At 37.3% G+C, this 27,476-nt stretch overlaps 1 protein-coding gene across 1 annotated transcript in view; it reads right to left on the bottom strand.

The window, feature by feature from the left end:
- Window positions 1-982: 982 nt before the first annotated feature.
- The window catches only part of LOC138691461 (zinc finger protein 429-like), a 38,556-nt gene continuing 12,062 nt past the window's right edge, over window positions 983-27,476 (bottom strand). Inside the window, exons 3-5 of the mRNA XM_069813403.1 lie at window positions 9,035-9,175; window positions 7,424-7,506; window positions 983-3,476 (exon numbers count right to left, since the gene is read on the bottom strand). Of these exons, the coding sequence (XP_069669504.1) occupies window positions 2,171-3,476; window positions 7,424-7,506; window positions 9,035-9,175 (1,530 nt within the window). The 3' untranslated portion in view covers window positions 983-2,170. The remainder of the gene's footprint in view (window positions 3,477-7,423; window positions 7,507-9,034; window positions 9,176-27,476) is intronic.

Raw genomic sequence — 27,476 nt, 5'->3', positions numbered from 1 at the left:
TGACAAATAAAGCAATAATGAATATTAAAAATTACATCTTTAAAATTGGGCTAGGGTGGTTATGGAATAGTTTAGCTACAAGAAATATGTCAGCAAGCCTAAATCTAATTAAATCAAGATGTAAAAATATAACTAGGCAAAATGATTTCAGTAGTAACAATGAAATGCGATCCCTAATATTTTTTAATGAATATAAAAAAATATGGGGAAGGAGTACATATATAGAAAATGTGAATATGAAGGAAAGATTTGGACTAGCTTGGTTTAGACTGGGGATTTGGAAATTAAGAAATAATAGAGGCAATATACCTCAAGGCACATGCCCATTGTGTGGAAGGAGAGAAGATGACATTCACATTGTTCTTGAGTGTCAAAATACTGAAGATATACGTAAGAAATTTATAAAAGAAAAATTCCTTCAAATAATTAAAGAAATAGCTATAAAAAAGCTCATGAACATTAATAACATAAAATTGCAAAAGCAATTAGGTTTATATCTTTTTTTGGTTAAAAAAATTAGAATGGATAGAATAAAGGAAATAGATGTGAACGAAAGTAATTAAGAAATATATAAATAAATAGTGAAACAATTGTAGTGTATGTGTATGTGTATATATGTTTCTTTCTTTTTCTTGTTATAGATGTAACATTATGCATGGAAGAAAGTAACAAGTGTAGATGTATGGAGAAATACGAGGAAAGTCAACATCCCTTAATAATAAACAAATACACGGAAAATAAAATACCGGAGATGATTGCAAAATTAAAAAATAGAAGGAAGGAAGCATTAAGGGAAAGTACAGTTACTGAGCTGACTAATAAATTCTAGTTTGGAAGGTACGCTTTGTCTAGACTCACAGATAATAACATATTTGACTTAGAAATTATTTGGCTATCTTTTTTATTTCTAAATTTAATAGTTTTGAAGGTACGCCAAAAGAATATTATGAAATAAAATTAAGGAATGAAGGCTTACCTACGAGAGAGAGCTTGTATGAACTGTATAAATACTTTTGTAAGGAAAGAGGTATGGAAGAAACTAGAATTAGAGATGATTTAGATACGCTAGCTGCACATTGCAGAGTGAAGAGGGAAGTACATCTTAGGAAGGTAAACCAATACTGATGGTACCAATATTCTAGAATGAGTTGAGTCTTGCACAATAACTGAAAGCTAGTGCAAGACAAAACAAATATGTTAATAGATAAAACGTAGAAATTGTATTTAAATTATAATATATCTTTGTGTAAAATTGTTGTATGTAATGTGTCTGTGATCTATTATATATAATAAACCAAACTTATCAGTAGTGGGTTGTGACCACATTGTAGCTCGTATCTGAATCGTTGCGATTTATTATTTATGGGGGAACTTAAAAAAAAAAAAAACAAATTTGAACTGATTAACCCTCTTTGTATTGAGTACCTAAAAGAAAACATGAGACGAGAATTTGCTAAAATCACACTCCAGAGACTTATAAGAGTTTAAAAAGAGTTTTCCTAAACAGATGCTGGGAATAAATCTTCGCTGAAAGGCATAATTTTCAACTTCGCTCGTAAGACAGGTTAGTGCCTATTTTTATCCATTTTAAATAGAGCAACATGTTACGCTTTCAATAAATATATATAAATACTAAAATAAAAATATCAACTTTACGCCAGACGACACTATCTCATTTCTCCGACCACTAACTGACGAAATCCTCACTGAATATAGGCATTAAAACTTTCATTTTGAACCAGAAAGTTAGGGAGATATAGTCCCGTCCCTCTTATTTCTGGCAGCCTATCACGCAGGTCGACTACATTTAAACGTGTGCGTCTTGCCATTCGCTTCTGATGACGATATGCACTTCTTAAGGCTCGATAAATACTTAATATAATCGCCCGCCACTTTTGTTTTTTCGTTGGCGTTCGCAGAAAGCACACGAGGACATTATTCGCGTTGAATTATTTGCTCAATTACAGCGTGTTTGTTTTATTATCGTAGGAGCTACGACATGATGTTAAATGGTGCGGCATATAGATTACTCGTTTGGTAGCTCGGCAACGAAAGAACAAAAATGGCGAATGATACTACCTACCTAGACTTTATACAGCCTCCACTTCCTAAGACGTAAGCAAAGAGAAATCACGTCGGAAATAACAGCAATAAGACTATAACAACTACATTAATGCCCGTCTCCTTGTAAACACATATGACTTTTTAGCTTATTCTTACGCGAGAAAGATTTTCCACAGTTATCACATTTGAAAGGCCTTTCGCCTGTGTGCAGGAGCTTATGCCTTTTTAAATGACCCGATTCCGAAAAACTCCTTCCGCATACATCGCATTTAAATGGTCTCTCGCCTGTGTGTAGGCGGGTATGGCTCGTTAGGCAACCAGATTGCGAGAAACACTTTCCGCATACATCACATTTGAATGGGCGTTGGCCTGTGTGAATGCGTACATGTTGGTTTAGCTGTGCCGATTCCGAAAAACACTTTCCACAGACTTCACATTTGCATGGCCGTTCGCCTGTGTGAGTACGTACATGTTTGTTCAAATTCCATGATTCTGAAAAACATTTTCCACACATCTCACATTTATAAGGCCTTACGCCAGTATGAATGCGTAAATGTTTGTTTAAATGTGCCAATTTCGAGAAATACTTTCCACACTCATCACATTTGAATGGCCTTTCGCCTGTGTGAATGCGTACATGTTCCTTTAAATGTCCCGATACCGAAAAAGACTTTCCACACACCTCGCATTTGAATGGCCGTTCACCTGTGTGAATCCGTACATGACTGTTTAAATTTCCTAATGCCGAAAAACACTTTCCACACACCTCACATTGATATGGCCTTTCGCCAGTGTGAATGCGTACGTGATTGTTTAAAGCTCCAGATTGTGAGAAACTCCTTCCACACACCTCGCATTTGAATGGACGTTGGTCTGTATGTATCCAAGCATGGCTACCTAAATGTGCCAATACTGAGAAGGTTTTCCCACACATCTCGCATTTGTATGGCTTATCGCTCCTGTGTGTTCGTGCATGTTTGCTTAAAACTACTGATTCTGAGAAACATTCTCCACATACATCGCATTTGAATGGCCTCAACTCAGTGTGTATGCGCGCATGTCTCTTGAAATTCCATGAACTTTTGAAAGTTTTTCCACAGATATCGCAATGAAATGGCATCCCGCCTTTGTGTAGAAGTGCATGCCTCTTTATATCACTCAATTTCAAGAAACACTTACCACAGACATCGCATTTCAATGATTCTTTGATTGCATGTATACGGAAATGAAGATTCAGAGATTGCGGTGTAACAAAAACCTCGTTGCATATATTACACTTGATAGAATTATGGCTTATGTCACTGATATTTGAACTGTCAAGTCTGTAGCTACCACTCTGTGTGAATTTGTCTTCTTCACGATCAATGCCAGTGCATTCTTGTGACATACTCTTGTCAGCAGTATTCTCAATGCTGAAATGAAAATGAAAATTTATCAGTCTCCATAATAGTCACTGTGGTGAGATCAAAATATATTGAGCACTATATGTATGTAAGTTAGGGTGACCTGATAAAAAAAAACAGGACACTTATTAACGTTGACATAAATCAACATTTTACCTAAACATTTATTATTACTTGTATTCATATAATGTCAGGGAGCAATAAGATCCAGTTCTATTTATTTTAAAGTAATAAATACTACACTACATAATGATTTTATGGGGTCTCGCCACCCTCATTGAATATTATCACGACTACTATGAAGTAGTCAATGTGAATTATCACCATTAATTCGAGAAAAATTCGTTTCGGCACCGTGAATCGAACCCGTGACCTCTCAGCTTTGCGCGCTGAGCGATCTTTCCAACTGAGCTACGCCGGGACATGATCCACGGTGCTGGTCGAACTCCTCTCATTGTAATGTTTACAGCCTACTACATACATTTTAGACATATAGGCTATAAGTCATATATGCAGGACTGCATATTTAAATGACTTTATGGCCATATTCAACAGTTTGTGAAAACTGTTAACATTTAATACATGACATATTCATTATATGAGGTCTCGCAACCCTCATTGAATATTATCACGACTACTATGAAGTAGTCAATGTGTATTATCACCATTTTCTCGAATACATACATACATACATACAAACACACATACACGCACACACACACACACACACACATACACACATACATACATACATACATACATACATACATACATACATACATACATACATACATACATACATACATTACAGGCTATTCCATCTCAAATCGACCGAAATATAGAGAAAATTGATCTTGCAATTTTCAAATACAGTGAAACTTTTTCTGTCCTTAGACAACTATGATACAATGCTTTGTGCAAAGTTTGAGGCTTCAGAACTTCATAGTGTTTGAATTAAAAATATATAAATTTATCGTATTTTCATAAAATTAGCAAATGTAAACTGTTGTAGCTCCGAAACCATTTCACCCAATGATCAAAATCATGGTTTATTTTGATGCTGAGAAGTTAAAGTTTATATTGACTATAAACAGTTTTTTTTTTTTACTTTTTATGGAAATGGAGAAATTTATATTTTTCTTCATTAAGACGCCTTTGCCTACGGACAAATATTTAAAAAAATATATGGTTAGATTTCGTACTGAAATTACAAATAAACACATATTTTTTATTGGTGGAACGTTGATAAGAAAGTATTGAAAATATCAAATAACGAAAATAAATAGTACGCGCGTGAACTAAGCAGCCGACTGTGAGGCGGAAACTAGCCGAGGCAAGCAAGGCCAGGAGACATAAACACGAGAAGTGTCGTCTAGCAGTGCATGACTGTGCTAGCTTTATCACAAGTTTTCATAAACACAGGAGTAAAATGACGGAAGAAAGAAGACTCCATCCAAACATTATTTTACTCACAAACTGTTACTATTTCTTGCAGAGGACTTCCACGTCCCCTTCTGCAGAAGAATATGTTTCTGTCACAAGTTTTGACTTGGAGACAGGAATGCAGGCATGTGTCGACAAAGTCTCCTGTATTGTGCGTGCGCATTCGAATCTGGGCACCAGTTCCTTAGCCTCCCTTACATAATCCTCTTTGCTGACGTAGCAGAATGTTATTGTGATCACACTCGTTGCTGCCCACTGAAATAATTCAAACGGAGTGGTGATTTGGTTATGAATTGGACGTTGGAGACTGGCTCTGGCTGCCTGTCGTTTTATTGTTCCTCCAATTCCGTCACACGATCCCTTTCCATGAGAAGTAGCAAAGAAGTGCCACTCTGCCTTTATGCCAAACTCTTCTTCATGGTAGCACAGACTGATAAAGTTCTTTCTGTTTTTATATCGAGAAGTAGCACCATCACGGAAATAAAATATTTTCTCCACCCTGTCATACTTCTGTTTCAAAAAATTAATTAATTGTTTTTGAAAGAGGTGGTCTGCAACAGTATCATGTTTCAGGCAATCGGATATAACTACAAAAGAGTCACATTTCTCAGTGTCATTGTTCCTATGATAAACAAAAAAACAGATGTACCGTTGCCTGATTGTTGTTCCAATGGAAACCAGGTACTTCATCTTGAATAAAGAAAGCATAATTTTCAGAGAAGTCTAGTGTCACTAGGAATTCCCAATGCTTTAGATTAATTTTTGTTTCTTCATAAAACATTCTTTGTTGCCTCGCAATAAATGAATGTTTTTTGAGTGCATCTAACTTTCCAATTAACACATTTATAAATTCATCTGTAGACTTTTCCAGGCTTTCTAATGTTGTTTTGTCTGTAGCTACCCACTGTTTACACGAAATTGAGTCTATCAAAGCTTTATCAAAAACAGATTGTAATTGTGTTTCTAAATCCAATGTTCTAGGACACTCAGCACACTTACCAAATAGCACGATGGTTGTGGTGGATTGCAAATGATTCTTGCAATACATTCTTGGTAGGATTTTACAGGTACGCCTAATTCTCCACTTTTGGTTAGTTCTGGGAGTTCTGCACTATCTATCATTAACTTTACATTCTGATGCAGCATGCAAACGCAAACAGTATATGTACCACACGAACCGGCTAAAATACAAGGCTGTGGCCTTAATTCGGCGAATTTAGAAAATCCAATTTTAACACCAGGATGTTTGTCCTTGAAGTTTCTGTAGAGTTCCGAAAGATTACAAAGCACCCATTGTTTTTGTACGTGCTTCTTTTTGCCATGTTCTCTGTTACAAAATCGTACCAAACTTGGTGGAACTCTTTTTTTTTTTTTTTTTTTTGTATTAACGTTAGAAAGTATTGAATTCAAAAGATAATTTTTGCTTCTGTTTATGATTAAGTTTCTGTACTTAAATTGACGAATTAATGTCTTCAGATCATGTCTCTGCACTATAACATTTATTTTAAATTTCTGAATGTATAAGAATTTCTAAACCTCATTTGAGGAATGCAAGCACTGTAATGTTTTTGTAACAGCTTGCACTGATGTGTTAGAACTCTGCAGGTGTTCAAGCAGTCACTTGGAGAAATGAATAACATACTGCACAACAATGCAGAAAGAAAAGTGGTCCCAGTATAATGTGTAAACTTAAGAGACGAGGTTAAATAAAATAATTAGAATTTACATTTCATATGATATCTTGCTTTTTTTTTAAATAAACAGATAAAGTAAATGTAAAATTGGTCCATCGCTGTGGAGTAATAGTTAGCACGTCTGGCCATGAAACTAGTGGACCCAGGTTCAAATTCTGGTTGGGGTTTTTCCTGAACCAATTGAAGTATAATTGCTGGGTAATTTTCGGTGTTGGACCTCGAATTCATTTCATTAATTCACATATCATCATCCATACAATAGCCTGGGTTAAGTTCACGGTGCAGAGTGCTGTACTTGTACAAGAGCGCGGCCTTTCGGCTACTCAATCATTCACAGAATAGGAGTGGTAAGCACAATAAGCCTCAGGCTGCAGTGCAGGCCTTCGGGTCTCTCCTCTGTACTAGAAGGGGAAAAAAAAGTAAAATTGTCTGTATATTCGTATTTTGTTACAATTACTTTATTTTACAATACCTTTATTACATGATCATATTCCGACATATTGTACCAAGGTCAAGCTATAACAGGGGGAGGAGATAAACGATGTCCCCCATAATCTCGTTATATCGGGATTCTATAGTTTTTACTCTCACCCCCAAGGAAACGGTTCTCTCTCCGCCCATGTGTCATGGTAATGGTAATTTTAATAAATTATTATGTCATATCAGTATAAAAATATATTTAGCCGAAAATATAATTAACACCATAAATATTGGTAGATACAAAATAGCATCATACATTATAAAATTGATATCTTTCATCATCATTAAATGAAGATGTCAAAGACTGAACGAAAAGCAAATGCAGCACACTACACTCACCTCTCAGAAAACATTTCATCCTCCTCTGAAGATAGATCTATTTTCTGTTCCTGATGAACTCTATGCAGATCGAACAAATCTTCCTGAAAAAAATTGTAAACATTGAAGAGAGCTTTAATTGACCATTTGGAATCAATTTCAATCCCGAAAATATGTGTACGTATGTGATGTATAGACGTCCTGCAAAATGCATGACCGCAAACTGCTACAATATTTTAGGTAAAAAAACAGTGAAAGGTTACTTACTGAAACATTAATACTTTCCGCTGTAGGCTATACATTTTTGCTGGAAGTTTCATTTCCTCAAAAATGTGAACTCTCTAATGCGAATTGTTCTTTTCACGTAAGAACTTCCTTTAGAATATAGAATTTTACCAAATTGCCGGTGTTTTAAGAATTGTTTAAAAATAGGTTTTTGGGAAGATTATTAATTATTTTAATTCTCAGTTGATTTATTTATTTCATGGTTTCAAACTTTTTCTTCTTTCTGCCCATCTTATTATTTGTTCTTATTTTGCTTTCTTTCTTTAATAAATTCTTGTGTTATTGTTTGTTTTCACAGACTGCAGTTTCATGACTTTTTAAATTACATTGTGTATCATATGTATGTGTTCTTATATAGCCCCTACATACATAGCATACTCAATAAACTAAAAAAAAAAAAAATAAAAGATAGCAGAATATAAAGCTTTTATTTCAAAACATACAAATTGGCCTTATTTGCTGTTACTATAAAATAATATATAACAGATTGTTCAGGTGGCTTGGTAACATTCATAACTAGAAATGGATTGAGGTACGGAACCTGAAATTTGTCGTCACTGTAAAGCAGTAGTGTCAGAGTTGTAAGCTCCGAAACCGGTTGTGGTGCTAGAGACGTCCAGTCGGAGCTCGCAACGAGTTATAGTGGAGCGCTCCACTCCGTTTAGGCTGTGTCTGACAACGCTACTGTAAAGGCTTGCAAAATTTTTGATGAGACATATTCCGTGGCAGATAAAACATATTATGAAGAATCAATGTCCATAGTACGTATATGGTGTAAATGATGATTTCTATTACTGTAGTCCAGGATATTAAAAAAAAATCTGAATATGGGGGATACAGCAGGAAGGGTAAATGAATTTGCGAAGGGACAGCAGATGAGCTATTTAACAGTGCGGCGTATTTTCAGCAATTTGTTCATAACAGAATAAACACAACTTTTTTGTAAACAAAAGTGTGTTGTTCATATTTTTCTACAAACTTATTTCATAACAAAGAAGAAGGACTTTCAAATATTTCGTGACTTTTGAATAAACCTTTGTATTATTTTGAATTTGTCGCTCAATTGCTTGCATAGTAATTACTAGATAAATAAGAATAAAATAAAAATTTAGTAAACTTATAATGAAATCCTGTTCTTAGACACAAGAACTTTCTCTGTTAACTAGCATACAAATATGTTTCCGAATAATTATTTTATTTTAAATCTAAAAATTAAAGTTGTCTAAGTTTAAATATATTGAAAAAAAAATAGAAAACTGTTAACACTATTCCAGATTGTTAACATTTCTGGTATATGTAAAATGCACTGACACTATATATTGTGTATAATGATAGCTAACTACTTACATCAACTTCAGATTTGGCCCTAGGAAGACTAATAAGCACTGAAGTGGTGTCTTCAAACTTTATCTCTGCTTTCATAACACTGCTGTGGTCCATGAATTCTGTCTTCATGCCCATTGCTTCTAGATTCGATAAATTCCCTTCCTACAGAACATAAAGACATCGTGAATAAATTTATTTAGCTACTAGCCATACTCGTGTCCTCCGCTGCACTTGCTAGAAATAAATGTAAAGCAATTACATAATTAAAATAGGACATTTGATCCAGGGAACATTCGTGTTTGATACAAGGACAAATCGTTTAATATGTTACTTAATTTAAATTGAATTTAAATAATTAAAATGCGATCATTTTGATCCAGAGACCACTCATTTGGTGCAATGACAATTCCTTTAACATGTTTATTATTTGTTATTACAGTAGTATTAGTAGGGTTTAAGAAGGGCGCGTCAGCTACTATGGCTATTTGCGCCCTTATCTAAAATTCTTAATATAACAAATACATGAATAATATAATAATCAGAGTGCTAAAAGAACTAAAAAGCGTTGTCACGATAAAACGAGGCACACAAATGCAGTATACATAAAGTGATTTCTACAGAATCATAAAAGTGAGCAATTCTACCACATTAGGTGGTATTCAAGACGAACAAATAAAACAATAAAACTAAGGCCACCAGAGATAACTTGTGAATCAAATTTTAAAACCATAAAATTTTATAAAATATTCGGATGTATAAAGTTCGAAATGTCAACAATGTAAAATCAAATATAAAACAACAAATGTAACCTTCGGATGTAAAGGGTCCGGAGGATAAGTAAAACGGATCAATAAAAAACTAAATCACCTTATCCAAACCTGTATTTGATAAAAATCTCAGAACTGCATTTGCACAATTAAAATCATTTCCAAGAGCGTCACGTAATGTCGGCCGAATTCCATATTGCCTCCGTGCATGGTCATATTTCCTGCAACGCAATAAAAAGTGTTCCACCGTAAGTGGAACATGGCACATATCGCACTCCGGCTGAGGTTCGCCACGTAGGAGATGGCCGTGTGTCAGATGACAATGGCCAATCCTCAACCGGGTGAGTAAAACCTCCTCGTGTCGCGACGCTCTTGTAGACGAATCCCAAACTCGAACAGTATTCTTTATATTTCGTAATTTGTTTCCCTCTTGTGCAGACCATTCTCCTTCCCATTGCCACCATATTTTATATTTCAAGTAGTTTCGAATGTCCTGCCACCTCTCGCGCCAATATACCAGAGAGCCATTCAGTGCGCCAGCCCTGGCTGCGGCATCCGCGGCCTCATTTCCTGGAATCCCTACATGGCCACGAATCCACACTACTCCAATCTCATAATCAGAGCAAAGGAGAGTATGGAACAGCTGCTGAGTTCTTAAGACAAGCGGATCATCACAATTAAAAGACTGCAAGGACTGGATGGCACTTAAAGAGTCGGAACAGATAAGAAATCTGCCCCGAGGTTGCCTAATTAAAAACAATAAAACTCTGTAAAAAGCATAGAGTTCAGCAGTAAAAACACTAGTATATTGGCTTAGTCTGTATTTAAAGATCTCTCCATTTGTAACGAAGGAACAACCAACACAATCATTTATCCGGGATCTGTCAGTAAAAACTAATGAATAATTTGGATATCGGGTTAAAAGTTCACTAAAACGTAGTCTATAAACAAAAGCTGGTGTAAAATTCTTAAAACAGCGGCTCAGACTTATATCAAACATGGGACGTCGCATAATCCACGGTGGAGTGGTGGTATACTCCACTGTGCGAACTGATGGTAGATGTATATCCAGCTCAGAGAGCAGTTCACGAAAGCGCACACCTGCTGGACGAAGTCTCCGCGGATTTTCACTGTATCGGCCGTAAAGAGACGAATGATAGAAAGAGTCGTAAGAATTGTGCTCAGGCTGCGAGCGGAGCTTAACAGCATATGAGCACAACAACACATTACGTCGCCGATACAGTGATGGTTCTCCTGCTTCACAATAAAGACTCGCTATCCGACTAGTTCGGAAGGCCCCTGTAGCGAGTCGTATCCCATGGTGATGGATAGTGTCTAAAAGACGTAATTTAGATTTATTTGCTGAACCATAAATAAAACAGCCATAATCCAGCTTTTATCGTATAAGAGCTCGGTAAAGACGTAAAAGCACTGTACGTTCTGCACCCCAGCGAACCCCTGACAAAAGGCGTAAAATGTTTAAGGATTTCTGGCAACGCCTTCTCAAAACACGTATATGCGCCTACCACGTTAATTTATAATCAAAGATAAGGCCCAAAAATTTCGCAGTGTCTGTATATTGCAACTCCACTCCATTAAGACGCAGTTCAGGATGTGGATGTAGTCCACGTTGGTTGTAAAAGTGGACACACTGCGTCTTCTGAGTGGAGAATTTAAAACCATTGCGAAAAGCCCACTCTGATAGTACGTTGATGACCAGTTGCAACTGTCGACCGATGGATGGAAGATATCGAGAGCTGTAAAATAGACTGAAGTCATCAACGTACAAGAGAGAAGATACTCGGCCACCCACACAGTGGGCAATTCCATTGATCGCAATGCAGAAAAGAAGAACTCTTAATACAGACCCCTGCGGAACGCCATTTTCTTGGAGATGTTCGTTAGAAAGTGTGGTGCCTACTCGAACTCGGAAATACCGCTCTGCCATGAACTTCGCAATAAATGTTGATAGACTGCCACGAAGTCCCCAATCATGCAGAGTTTGTAGAATGCCATACCGCCATGTGGTATCGTAAGCCTTTTCTAGATCAAAGAAGACCGCCACAAGATGTTCCTTCTTGACAAGGCTTTTTAACTCTCTACAGGTTGCCTCAAAATGGAGCTTGCTGACGAGGGTTATTGAGGGGAGCGGGGATCGTCAATGACGTCACACGTTTCCCGCGTATAGCGGCATTTAAATGTGTTCTAAGTGATCTTTAGGAATTGCTTAATAGCATAAATGTTTTCACCTTATAAATATTGAATAATTGCTTAAAGTCCTGCGTTATAAATGACTTAAACTAATGTTAAATGAATTACGGCTCGTTTGGAAACATTAAACTTACGTTCCCGCGCGATTTTAATTTATAGTATTTTAATCTAATACCATTATTATTTTATCGCTGTTATATTATGGAAAAATTAGTAAATTAATTATTTTTAAATTTCAATAATTTTGTGCACCATGTATTTAATAAAATAATATGTATAACAATAATACCGATAATGATATATAGTATTCTTCCCTCCTAATGTCCTAGTCCATTTTCAGCCATGCCAGGCCAAAGATGTGCTGTTGCTATCTGCAAAAGCTTTTACCACAAAAGCAAAGGTGAACATGTTTTTTTTTTTTTTTGTATACCTAAAAGAGAAGACATCAGGAAACAATGGATAATAGCGTGCAAATGGCAAGATAAATTTAACCCTGATACCAGCAGAATATGCTCACTACATTTTAAAGAGGAAGATTTTGAATTGGATTTCAGGGCTTGTTTACTTGGTATTCAAGTAAAAAGACCAAGGACTTTAAAACCAACTGGTAAGGCTAATAATTTAATTACATTTAAAATTTGTGTAAAGAAATTAAAAACAAATATATCAAGTATTATGTCTGTTGTGAAGAAAGTTATCTATAACTTGTGTTCTCCCTTTACTACTTATGAATTTTGAATATTCCTGTTTATTATAAAGTCCCGTTTGTCAAGCTCTGCCTATAAATTATCACATGACTGATTTTTTATACTCTTATTATGATAGGCATTAGTATTATTATTATTATTAATTATAATTATTAATTCTGTGTTACTTTCAGCTGTTCCAACATTAAATTTAACACCAGAACAGTCTCAGAAGACAGTATCACCTCGAAATATAAGAATGGAGAAGAGAAATCTAAAAACTATTGTTCACAATATGTTAGAAGAGGATGCTGAAATTAATGAAGTGGGTGGGTCAGTACCAGAACCTGAGCCACAGAATGAAGAAGCGAGGTATGAAATTCTACTTAAAAATTATAACACAGTTCTAGAGGAAAATAAGAAACTCAAAGAGCAATGTTTACAAAGTAGATATGAAGTTGAAGGATATAAAAAACAGATTAGCCAATTGGAAAAAAAAATAAAAAAAATATCTGATGAAATGGATGAGAAGAAAGTTCTTGCATTAAATCACAAAATTCAGGAAGTACTTTCAGGGGTTTTTAGTAAAAATCGAATAGACATAATCATGAACAAAAAAAAAACATGTGAAATGGTCACCTGATGATATTTCTAATGCTTTCACTATTAGATACCTTAGTAAAAGGTGCTACATATACCTTAGAGAAAAAATGAATATTCCCTTACCTGGAATTTCATCGCTTCAAAGGTGGGCTTCAAATCTGTCACTGCGACAAGGTGTTTTGCCTGATGTCATACAAATAATGGATGTTGCAGGACAGAATATGAATAATTTTGAAAAAACAACAGTTCTATCCTATGACGAAATGAAAATAGCCAGTACTCTCGAATATGACCAGAAAGAGGATGAAGTTGTGGGACCTCATTCTTATCTCCAGATTGTAATGGCTAGAGGACTTTTTGCGAAATGGAAGCAGGCAATATATATTGGCTTTGATTGCAAAATCACTCAGGTCATACTGGATGATATTATCATTAAATTAAATAATACTGGCTATAAAGTAGTTGCCTGTGTTAGTGACTGTGGTGGAGGGAATATGGGTCTCTGGAGGGAGCTGTCAATATCAATTCAGAATACAATCTACAAGCATCCCGTCTCACAGGAACCCATCTACTTTTTTGCTGATGCCCCCCCATCTTTTAAAGTTGATTCGTAACTGGTTCCTAGACAACGGATTTACTTTGGAAAATGGAGAACAAATCAGTAGTGTTCCTGTGGAAGAATTGATCAAAAGTACTGCCACAGAAATAACTTCATGCCACAAATTAAGTGCCAGCCATGTGAAATGTGAAAAAACTAAAAGGCAAAATATTCTGTTAGCTGCACAGTTACTCTCTCACACTACAGCCACTGCTTTGAAACATTACAAACCTGGACTTGACAAAAAGTTAGCTGAAGTAACAGGAGCCTTCATAGAACTGGTAAATGAATGGTATGACATATTTAATTCTTATACCCCTAACCATTCAGTTACAACTAAAATGCCCTATGGAACATATCTAGAGCAGCAAAATATAATTTTAAATAAAATGGAAACAGTCATGACCAACTCACTCTGCACTGGAAAAAATAGTTTACAGGCCTTTCAGAAAGCTGTAATTGTTTCCATTAAATCCCTTCGCCTCTTGTTTCAAGATATGGTTGAAAAGCACAACATCAAATACATTTTAACACACAGACTAAACCAAGATCTGGTAGAAAATTTCTTTTCTCAAATCCGGACTCGAGGTGGACTACATGATCACCCTTCTCCATTGGACTGTATATACAGAATAAGAATGATTATCTTAGGTAAGAACCCTGGAGTTATTCAGAGGCAAACAAATACAACTGATGCTGACCAGGATGAATTTATAGTAGCGAAAGCTCTAAACAAAGCTCAAATAACCATACCTGAATCAAGCTGTCTGCCTGCTGAACTACACATTAAAGATATTGAAAATGAACAAATTTCCCATGCTGAAATTGTACAACAAAGTGAAGAGGATGGTTTGGAATATATTGCAGGTTACATGGCCAAGAAGTTTAAAGATAAATATCCGTATCTGGGAAATTTCACGTACAAAATTCACACAGAACATAACTACACAGTTCCATCCTGGGTTAGACATCTTTCATACGGAGGCCTTACTTCACCTTCTGAAACCTGGCTACAAGAATTCAAAAATATTGTCCTCATTCACATTATTCCATAAAGACAATGTTCAACGGGGGAAAAATGTTTTAAAAAGGACCACAGATTTCGTAGCTTCAAGTGTAGGCCTACAACATATCCCTTCAGAGGTACTTGAAGCAGCTGTGAAAACTATATTTTTCGTGAGGATAAAGTATCTAAATTCCAAAACTGAAGCACACAAGAGGAAGAGGTTAGGAGTGCAGGATAATGCAGAAGCGAGACAGATGAATAAAAAGTACAAGAAAATAATTAATTAACAAGTAAGTAATTCACTTGTATGCCATTTTAATGTATTATTATTTTTAAGTACTATGGTAGTTAAACAAGCATTTTTGTACGACAGAGTAGAAGAAACCGTTTGAAAAATTAATGTTCATATTATATTAAAACATTATAAATTCAAGATCACTTTCTTGAATTTCATGATATCACTGAATTTCAGGTTGGCAAAAATATACTAAAAAGGACAGCTGAATATATTCCTATAGGCCTGCATCAAAGATATTCCTACGGATATTTTCGAAGCCACAATGAAAACTAGACAGAGCAAACATACGTATGCACTCGTAAGTATTTTATAACTACGTATAAATATCACACGTTATAATTTGCACTACTTTAAATTTAATTTCATGGTTTCCTGAACTATCACACGAGCTGATCACTACATACATCGTATTTGTGTTATGCCTATAGGTTATGTTGTCTTTAAACTAAAAAAATAAATTTCTGCAGCTTCATAATAAAATTACACACCCTCACACGCAATATAGGCAGAACATGGTTATGCCATTACATCATGGTGAAACCACCGTAAAACTCTGACTCGTGAATTAAATGAGGTATAACAAGAATAAAATTGGGAAAACACGAAAACGTCCTGCAGATACAGATGTTGGTCATTACCACTATCAATTAAAAAATAAACAGTGAACAACACAAATTCATAATATGTAAGTATTTTCTATATATTATATATGTATTTTAACGTTTCACGGGTGATATTTTGCATTATTTTCAATTTATTTCAACATTTCTCGGCACAACACAATATTATCAAATGATAGTCGCCATGTGCCAGGAATCGTCATACGTCACACGGGGACTGCGTTCTGATTGGTCAATATATACTGATGCAACCTGGGTAAAGTTAAAAAGCCTTGCCTTCTTGAGGAAAGCATCTCTAATGGCGGTCTCTAGTCGAACGAGATGGTCTACGGCTGATCTGTGCTTACGAAAACCTCATTGGATATTAGATAATCGGTTTTCCGATTCGAGTACCCACATCAGGCGTTTGCTTATCATCTTTTCCATAACCTTGCATACGCAGCTGGTAAGACAAATTGGCCTATAACTGCCGGGTAAAGAAGGATCCTTTCCTGGTTTCTGAACTGGGATTACAATGGCGGAACGCCAAGCAGATGGAAATACACCCTCAGTCCAGATCTTGTTGACCATTGCCAGAAGAAAGGATTTTCCAGCTGGCGGAAGATGCCGAAGCATACGGTTATGGATGTTATCAGGGCCAGGGGAGGTGTCAGGGGATGCGTCCAGTGCCGCCTCCAGCTCCTCGGATGTGAACGGTGCATTGTATTGTTCAGTGTTATTAGATGTAAAGTTCAGAGTTAGTTTCTCCGCAGTATCCTTAATTTTTAAATATTCCGGGTCATAATTCTTTGAGCTGCTTATCTGTGCAAATGAGTGAGCGAATATCTCTGCAATTTCTATGTGACTGGTGGTCGGTACGCCGTTGTTCAGAAGACCCGGAATTACAGAACTACGTTTCCCCATTATCCGACGGACTTTGTCCCACACGATGTTAGCTGGGACGTTCTTTTTCAATGAATTGACGTAATTTGTCCAGGACGCCTTCTTAGGATCGCACACAGTGCGACGAGCTATGGCTCGAAGACGTTTAAACTGGACAAAGTTTTCTTGAGTCGGATGGCGCTCAAATTGGCGTAAAGCACGTTTACGGTCTCGGATTGCATCTCTACAGGCGTCCGTCCACCAAGGGACAGGGAAGCGTTTTGGCCTGGAGGACGACCGGGGGATAGATAATTCCGCAGACGTAATTACCACATTTGAAAATTGCTCTACGACGGAGTCCACACTTTCATATCCAATATCATCGAATGATATGGACTCCGGAAATCCGACCCAGTCCGCCTTTTTAATAACCCAGTTTGAAGAGCGAGTTTCCGCAGGACGTAAAGCGGACATACGCATCCGAATGGGGTAGTGGTCACTACCATGAAGGTCATGGATAACTGACCATTCGAAATGCGTGGACAAAACTGGGCTACAAATGGAGATGTCTATCATGGAGAAAGTACCGTAAGCCGAGGATAGATGTGTTGCTTCCCCGGAATTTAGGGTAATCAGATTAAGGCGGGTACATAACTCTGCTATTTTATTTCCTCTGTCATCATCAGAATTAAGAGCCCCAAGAGTGGTGAGATGCATTAAAATCTCCGACTAACAAATATGGAGCAGGTACCTGCGATAGAATGTGTTCCACGTCATTAACTGTGTAAGGTATATCAGGGGGCATATAGACACAAACTATAGAGAACTGGATGCTAGATAAAGATATTCTAGCTGCTATACATTGATGAAGAGTGTTAATATTGATGATGGAGGAAAAGATACTTTGACAGAGTAGGATGGCACAACCTCCATTGGCCCGAATGCCGGCAAGATGATCGTACCGGTAAATATTGTATCCTGAAATATTCAGGGAATGTTCGGGTCGGAGGTGTGTCTCCTGAAGACATAAAATAGCAGGGTTCTCATGATAGATCAATTGTTGTAGTTCTGTATATCTGCTGCGTACACCGTTCACATTCCACTGTACAATATCTGTCATTGCGAGGAGCTAAATCATGATGGTGGCTTCACAGGCGATCTTCTCTTTTTTTTCTTTTCTATGGATTGATGCCTTTGTCTGCGACTGCTTAATCTTGGACTGTGGCGACTCACTTGCAGATCGTCGCACTACTGATCGTGATCTTGATCGAGGACGTGATCGAGAGCGTGATCTCGATCCGCCACCCAAACTAGGAGCGCGACGTTCCGGTGTTCTACCAGGCCTAGAATCTTTCTCTGCTGTCACGGCAGAGATCTTTCTAGGTACGTAAGGCCTGATATCCAACCCACACGAGTCGTCTGACTGGGCATTCTGTGTCGCAGAGTCAACGTATGTCTGGGTCGCGGTCTCAATTCGCTTCCCAGGCATACTTGCGAGAGGTGGCGTCTGCGTGGATGCATCAATTATCTCTGTTGCCTTCTGCAATACTGAGGAATAAGATTTTTCTGTCGCCTTTCTTTGTTGGTCTAGGATACGCTTACGCGCCTCGAAAAAAGTAATATTTTCTCGGACTCGGAGCTCTTGGATATTCTTCTCTACCAAATACGTCGGGCAATTTTTGGAATTAGGAGCGTGGTCCCCAGAACAATTCACAAAGTGCTCGGCGCCGGCACATGGGGATTCCCCATGGTCAGTACCGCCGCACTTCGCACATATGATGTTGTTTGTGCAACGTTTTTGAGTATGTCCGAACCGTTGGCACCTAAAGCACCGCATTGGATTCGGCACATATGCACGCACAGGGACACGCTCGTACCCAACAAAGATATATTCTGGCAAGAGAGACGTTTCAAAGGTCAGAAAGATTGTGCTCAGGGGTTCAGTCCGTCCGTCCCGCTTACGCAGTAAACGGTAAGCCTTGGACACGGACTGTTCCGCCAGCTCTAATTGGATCTCTTCATCGGACATACCATCTAGAGAATCAGTATGCACAACTCCTCGCGTGGTGTTCAGCGAGGAGTGTCGCTCTACTCTGATTGGGTATGATCCCAGCAACTTCGCTCTCAACAGTGTTTCACTCTGTTTTGCAGATGCAGTCTCAACAAGGAGACTGCCATTCCGGAGTCGAGTTGCATTTCTGACCTTGCCTACGAGTCCGTCGAGCGCGCGTCTCACGTAAAATGGACTAATGTTTTCCATTGTTTTTTCCGTCCCATCCAACGTGATACTAATAAACTTTGGAGGCGGCAATTTAATTATTACCTTCTCAGGGTCCAATTCCATTGCAGTGTTCGTCTTAATAACTTCAGTTGCGCTGTCTTTTACTATTTTCATTTTCTTTTGTTGGTGTTTTTCTGGAGGGGAAGAGGAGCGCGAAGAGGCCATTTTGAACTGCCCCCCCCCTACGGAACTGTCGGCGTCAGCCTGCCACCGGGGGGGCGAAAGAAAAAGACACCTAAGAATTCTTCGCGGTCTGTTCCGGCCGTGGGGACCCCCCACAGCCCGATCCCAAGCAACCCACTTCACGCAAGTTACCCTTCAAACTGGTCATTACACACCTAATGGCAAGTCTTACACCAGAGGCGTGACGCAGTTTTATGCCCCTACCACGGGAATAACCGCCCGTGGCTCCCCACTCTACACTGAATACAAGCGCCAGACTACTTCGGCTAACTCCGACCGACCCTCCCAAAGCTGGAGCAATCCGAGACCGCACGCAGCTTCAGGGGACTTGTGGTTGATTACACTGCGACACCTATACGTCAGCGGTAACACTTCGGAGCGATATATCCGCCACGGCGAACAGAGTCGGTCACCGGGACGTTTAAATCACTCCGGGCCCCCATTGGGGTTCTACGTGAGTGTACATGACTACTGGTCCGGGCTCCGCACCTAGACTTGCATATAGGGGCAGTATGAAGGGTCCACTATTGCTTCGTTGCTGGGTGCCCTGTCGGGCCACACAAGTTGGAAGTCGCGCTCGAAACCGTGGGACAGGACCATGGAGATAGGAAAGATCCCCGCTGGTGAGACGGGAGTTATAAACCTAAGAAACTTAACCTAATAATAGATATAAGAATTAGAAGGGGAAGAAGAATAAAGCCTCATCAGGCATTGTTAACAAATCCCGTCATGGTGGCGGACGTGGCAAGAACAAAAACAGCGGGGATGGAGAGTGAAAATGGCTGTGATGATGTGGTGGGCGTTCCGCATGCAATGGCGGCTGGTGGAGAGAAATAGTGATGAAAAAGAAGAGAGAACGAAGAGGGGTGGTTGGTGATAGGACGAAAAATGGCCGAAAAGAAGAGCACGAGAGCCACCATTGCACCCCCCGGTCACCACCTGGAGGAACCCACCTCGACCGGTTGTTATTACATGCAACCATAGTTTAATGAAGATTGACATATAATTTAGTTTTTATGTGTAAACTTTATATTACTTGCTATATGTTTCCATTGAATTATGGTAACAACTTAATTTTAACTCTTGTTTTCTACGTCTTCAGTAAATGGCGCTTGGCCCACTATGGTTATGAACACTTCAAATAACTTAAATAGTGATACAGCATATATTGTGATATGTAATTATATTTTTTTCTTTCGAAAATGTAAGAATTCACGATCTCCTATGTACTATGGCCATGGAATGAATAAATGTGTTTTTTTTCTTCCTACTCAAAATTTTATATTTTGCACATAGGAGTTACTGCAGTAACAACAACGCTATAATCTGAGGCAGCAGTGAAGATGTATTATACTGTTATTTTAAAAGTCTTGTATATCCTTAAACATCAGTCCTATCCAAATTTTAGCATACAATAAAACTTATCGGAAATCATTTTTAAAGAAACTTTTGTTACCGTATGTAACATTTTTCACAAAAAGCAATAATAAGCAAGATATTTCGATTTATTTAATTCAGGCCCTTTTAAATAAACGAATGAACAGAATAGCCTATCAAGTTTCCTGTGCATAAGAAGCTATTTTAATCTTACCTTCCCTCGATTCACTCAGAAGTTACTGTAATAACATTATAGCATTATGTCCATCTAGAGAAACTACACTTTCCAATGGTGAAATAATAATTCATTATACAAATCGGTTAATTTAACTTCCGATATTACTTCATACAAACACAGAAACATCCTCTCTAGGTTATGTTTCATAGCTTTCGATTATTGTTGTCCAAGGCCCCTTATAGACGAAGTCATTTGTTTTCATTTCATTACACCACCTTAGATGGAATTCTATTTTAATTTTAAAACTCATTTATCTCATTAAATATCAGTCCTATCAAAATTTTTCAAAGAATAAAACTTAACGGAAATCATTTTAATGAAACTTTTGTTATGTAACATATTTCACAAAAATCAATAATAAGCGAGATACTTCGATTTATTTAATTCAGGCCCTGTTATAGCCCCTCTTTTAAATATAGTATTTTGAATGTCATATAGCCTAAAATCTCAGTTACAACGAACTTGATTTATATTCTAATTTTCATCGAAATCCATTCAGCCATTATTGCGTGAGAAGGTAACAAACATCCAGACAGACAGACAGACATACAAACAAAAATTTCAAAAAACAGATTTTCGGTTTCAGGATGATTAATTATACATGTTAACACCAATAATTTTTGGAAAATCGAAAATTACCAGAAAAATTTTGGCTACAGATTTATTATTAGTATAGATTTTAAAGTTGACTTTATCTGTACTACGTAGGGATTAATTTTTGGTCCTACAGAATAAATGTTATGGCAATAATGATCATTAGAGGAAAAAATCTCGCTCTGGCGTCGGAGATCGAACCCCGTTCCTGGGTTCTACGTACCAAGTGCTCTAACCACTGAGCTATGCCGAAATTCAATCCGTAGCACTGGATCGAATCCCTCTCTAGTGTTTTTCTCTTTGTGCCCTGACTCCAAGTTCGACATATATACGTTAACATATATTGAGTCAACTGCCATTATACAAGGAGCACACTCAATTGAGTGAGTTGGTGGCCGGGATTCCACAGTAATATGCACTGTTGGGTGAAGAATCTACTTAAAGATTAATTTTTGATCCTACAGGATATATCTGTTATAATAACAACAATTATTATGATTTATCTGTACTAGCTGCCAATCTGGTTCTGCATTACAGACAACTCTCACAACACAGAAAAAAAGAAATTAGAGAAGACAATTTTAGACGGAATAGAAATGAGACCTTAAGGCACACACAGGAAATGACTGCGAATAGGTCAGATGATCTTTTTTTTTGTTATTTAACGACCCTGTATCAACTACGAGGTTATTTAGTGTTGATGAGATGGTATTTGGCGAGATGAGCCCGAGGATTCGCCATAGATTACCTGGCATTCACCTTACGGTTGGGGAAAACCTCGGAAAAAACCAACCAGGTAATCAGCCCAAGTGGGGATTGAACCCGCGCCCGAGCACAACTTCAGATCGGCAAGCAAGCGCCACCACATTGGTGGCCCAGGTGATCTTTCTGAAAATAATTAAATAATTTAAAATGTGTAATAGAAACTGGTTTTATTCTACGGCTTCTGTGCAAATATCTTTATTAAGGATATTTTATTACTGAGGAAAATAGCAAAAGAGGAATTATAAAGCTCATGAAAGAATCAAACACTGAAATAGCCACTCTCATGTTTGTTCAATATACTTTTATAAACCACATGACAATATTGCGATGAATGTCAAATTTAACACTCTAAGCTTCTTCCCCCTCAAAACAATCACCATTAGAAAGTCAATACTGATTCATAGGATCAATGGAATAATATCTTTTTCACTACAAATACAGAGTGTCTCAAATTCATGTCTACACATTTTGAAACGAGATGATACAGAAATACAATTTTTGCGGTTTTGTATTAAGCCCATACATGATGCTGTAAAGCACCTCGACATTGTCCCCCGTTAAAGTAAGTACAGTGCATATCCCTTTCAGTTCTACGGTAAAAAATCTTAGCATTCACATGGATAATAATCTCAACTGGGACATGCAAATCACAGAAACCTGCAGAAAAGTATATTCTATTATCCATGTGCTAAAAAGGATAACTGTTTATCTTCCCTCTTGCTTAAAAATGTCCCTTGTGCAGACGCTTGTATTTCCCTATTTTTACTATGCTGACATTTTACTGACTGACCTTTCCAGCGACAACAAAACGAAACTTCAACGTGCTCATAATTTGTGTGTACGTTTTGTAAGCAATGTTCGTAAATATTATCATATTACTCCATCCCTGGAAACAATAGGTTTGCTTAAACTAGATAAGAAAAGAAATTTACATTCACTTCTCCTTCTCTTCGAAATCTTGAACTCTTCTATTCCTTCATACCTGTTGTCTCGCTTCACTTACCTTTCTTCCCACCACAATCTGAACACACGCTCTTGCCATGAAACAATACTAACAATACCATCCCATCGCACCTCCTCATACTCATCCTCTTTCACAATAGCCCTGCCAAGACTCTGGAATTCGTTAACTGCTAGCATCAGGGACTGTCGAAATAAAATTGAATTCAAATGCAAACTTACTAGGAACTTGGTTAGTAATTGAGACCCGTTCAGACATGGTTTTTTGTAAATAGTTCTCTTAATCTATCACAAAATATCTCAATATATGGTAATTTCATCACTATAGAATTTTGTTATTCTAGGTTTAATTTGTAATTCAGTAAATACAAAAATATTCTTTGTTCTTAACTTCTATGATAAATTGTCTAGCTTTCATTAATCAGGTAATCTTGTCGTACTTTAATTTTTATTGTAATTGTAATTGTAAATTTAATATTAATTGTAATTTTATTCTTCATATTATAGTTGTAATCCCTTGGTAGAGGGGCAGAGAGGGCCTGTTGGCCTCATCCCTACCAGGTTAAATAAATAAATACTACTACTGCTACATGTTCAAATGGTCCCCTTCCGCCACGGTACACTCCCAACAACGACGTACAACAGAGTGACTGGATTGTTACTATTAGAATATCATTACAGCCATGTTCAATCTGAACTTTCAGTTCCTCCAATGTTTGTGGTTTTGTGGCGTACACTGCGTTCTTTAGAGCTTCCCATAGGTAGAATTCTGGAGGGGTTAAATCCGGAGAGCAAGGCGGGAACTCCGCAGCACTTCCTCTTTGTCTTATCCATCTCTGGGTCGTCCCCATTTAGTGCGTGGACAAGTCTCGGAATGTAAGGCTTCCATTTTTGAGCTCGCAAAATTCGATGAACACGGGATTTGCTGATACCAGTCTCACGAAAACACTGCCTCATTTTCTTTGGGGATTGTGCAGAAGTCTGCATGACTGCATCAACACTCTCGTCATCAGTGGAATTTCTCTTTCTTCCGCACCACCCTTTCAACACATCTTGCACCGTTCTGTCAACTTCAAACTTGTCTCGGATTCTTGCGATAGTTAACCTTGTTGGTAATTGTGTTCCAAATTCAATCCTCCAACGTCGTTGAACCTCAATAACATTCTCCACTTTCCAATAACATTTCAGTATGCACTTACGTTCATCGAACGATAATTGCACCTCCATGTTTGTTTATAAACATATGAACATTTTTCCATGCTTGCCAATACCTTCTGAGTCAAAACCGCAAATATCGTATTTCTATCTCCTTTCTTTGCTGTGAAATATTATTTCAAAAAGTGTATACATCAATTTTGAACACTCTGTATTTACAATACAATAACAGTATACCAAGAATGGCATTTGCCATACCCGTGGTTCGTTTTTTCTACAGTGGCCAGATGATTGACAGCTCACCTGAGAGTTCGATTGCTCGAAGTTAAGTTGATAGTATCTTGTCCTAGTAAACATACTAATAGCATAAGTTGTATTTTTTTGTTTGTTTTACTATTGATTGAGTTTACTTTTTTCAAGGTCTGTCCATACTGTAATGTTATAATACAGTTTTCTACTGGAAGCAAAAAGTACAACCTTGATAATTTTTCAATACCGAAAGATAATTTTTTAAGTACAAATACGTGCCTTATAATACTTACAAACGAAGTAGACATTTTCTTGTGCAATATTTGAAGTGTGAGATAATTGAAATTCAGTTATTTCAAAACTAGAATTTTTATAAACCTGTTTTCCATACTTAAGAACATTAAAAATATAAATAGTTTAGAATGTATTATACATTATGTGAAGGAGAAAATAATATACTGTATTATGTAATTAGCTAATTAAATATTTTTCAATAAGTACAGTATGTTTAATAACACAGTCTCGGAGTAAACTGCTTGTATGAATCTATTTCAATAGGAACATAATGTACACAGAGTTCTGGATTTTACATACAGTATCATAAATTTAACATTTAACGTAAGAACACTGTAACATTTTTAAGTACTCTAAGGTTGTAGTTCGTAGTAATTATTTTTACAGAAGAAAGCTGCTACAATAAAATTGCCATGCGAGACACAACCCTCTCGTAGTGGCGAGTGATCTTGATAAGACTGCAGTATACAATAAATAAAACCGTTATAGTGAAGGAGACTCTTTAACAAACTCGAATACATTTATAGATCCATATCTGTATTGTGTAAAGTTTCTAAAAGTGTCAATAATAGGGGTAAAAATTCTAACAATATTTTTATACATGCTTTCGCAAGGTAAGTACGAAATGCATATAACTAATTTTCATCCTTCTAAATCTCTACCAATAACAATGTTGTCATTTATGGGAAAATAATTCCATTAATGTTTGCTCACTCTTGAACTCGGCCCTCATTTCAAATCTATATATTATATATCGTCTTAAGCAAGCAGCTGAGTGTGGAGGTTCATTTGTGCAAGTCAGTGGAAGTAAGCGTAGCAGAGGCATTGACCTGTGTAATAAGTGAAAGAAGCTGGAGTGAAATGGAGTATATTGAAATGAAACAAGATTTAGTAGCATTGAAGGAGACCATAGCGGAGATGAGGAAGAAGATGGAAGTAATCCAGGTTTGAATGAAGGTTTGAAAAGCAAATGGGAGCACTTAGAGGAGGAAAAGAGGAGAAAGAAGTTGATATTTTTTGGAGTAGAAGAAAAGGAAAAGGAAAATAGTGGTGAATCATACGAGATGATAATAGGAGTGTGCTGGGAGTGTTTTGGAATGGATTTGAGCGACGGACAAATTGTGGATGTATTTAGAATAGGGAGAAGAAATCGAAATCGCAATCCAGATCAAGTTAGGCCTATACTAGTGAAATTCAAGAGCTTGACAACGAAGGATAAGATCGTGAGAAACAGAAGGTTGCTAGGGAACACTTCCATCAGAATGGACAATGATTGGAGTTATGAAGTAAGGAGCAGAAGACGAGTTTTGGTCCCTTTCCTGAAAGAAGCTAGGAAAAGTGGTCAATTTGCAAGACTGTGTGGTGATAAATTAAAGATTAACAATTTGATGTTTAGTGTTGAAGAATGTCTCGAAAGCAACAAGGAGCCGGTAGTAGGTTCGGAAGAAAAGGAGAGGAATAGGAGAGTCCTGAAGGAGAAAATTAGGGGATTAGTGTCGAGGAGCATTGGAAATGATATCAAGTCGGACAACATTCATGAAAATAGCAAGGCAAGCATGACACGGAGTTCATCAGACAGACATGGAATGCGGAAAGAAGCAACTTCAAGCGATCGAGTAAAGCCTATGACGTCATCTGAGGAGGAAATATCAACACGTAGCAGAAATCTACAAACGCGTCAAAATTCCTGCAGTCAGCATTGTGAGGCGATTCCAAGGCGAGTACGTGAGTTGCAGAGGCAGGGGAAAACAACGACAAGGCAAGTGAGGAAAAATGGAACGGATTCAGGTAGCAGTGATGAAGGAATAAAGGCGAATAGTAAAAAGAAACATGATTTAAGAAGTTGGTGTAGTGGGGGAAAATACAAGAAAATAGTAGGGGTGGGACAAGGATATCAATAGGAAGTGAAGTGAAGTGAGGGGAGGATATAAGTGTGGGGGTCAGCAAATGAGAAGTGGGGAAATATAGATGGATAGGCCGGTGAACGAGAGGTTGCAAGCTACATTGAAAGAGAACATAAGTGAAAGAGGCGGAAGTAAGTTACGACTTGCATAAATTTGCTATGTAATAAGGTGGATGGCACTGTATACAAATATGTGAAGTGCCATCTCACCGGAAGAAAGTGCTTAATGACAAATATATATCGTATCATATCATATCATATCATATCATATATTATATATCCTTCTTGGTTATTTTCTGATATTATAAGTATTTTTAAAATCTCTGAAAGATTACCGAATTGAACTAAATTTCCACCCATATATCTCGTGTACAATTACTAGTAATCGTATCATTAACTGGACTTCAACAATATTATCACATCTATAAACAATATAATTCTAAGCTCTTCCACCTTTTTATTTATAGCCACTGTTCTATTTGTCAATAAGTACTCGTCAATGTAATCCACCAATGCTCACATGATGTCCAAAGTTGATCTATGTTTGCTACAGAGCTGACAAACAGAAGTACAGCTGACTAATGATATTTCGCTCAGCAGCTATTTAGGTGACTATTGATTTAAGATAACTGTCTACTTAAGAACTTACATATCGTATTAGTTAAAACATAGGAAAAAATGTATTATGTTTCATAATACATAAGAATGACATAGTGGTAAAACTGGAAGCTTTGGACTTCTAGGGCCATATTCATAGACATTCTTAGCGCGGGCTTCCGGTGGATGATCGGCGAATGTTTTTCATATTCATAAA

Source organism: Periplaneta americana, chromosome 16 (assembly GCF_040183065.1).
Source record: "Periplaneta americana isolate PAMFEO1 chromosome 16, P.americana_PAMFEO1_priV1, whole genome shotgun sequence".
NCBI lineage: Eukaryota > Metazoa > Arthropoda > Insecta > Blattodea > Blattidae > Periplaneta > Periplaneta americana.
This window is presented reverse-complemented; position numbering and strand designations above follow the sequence as displayed.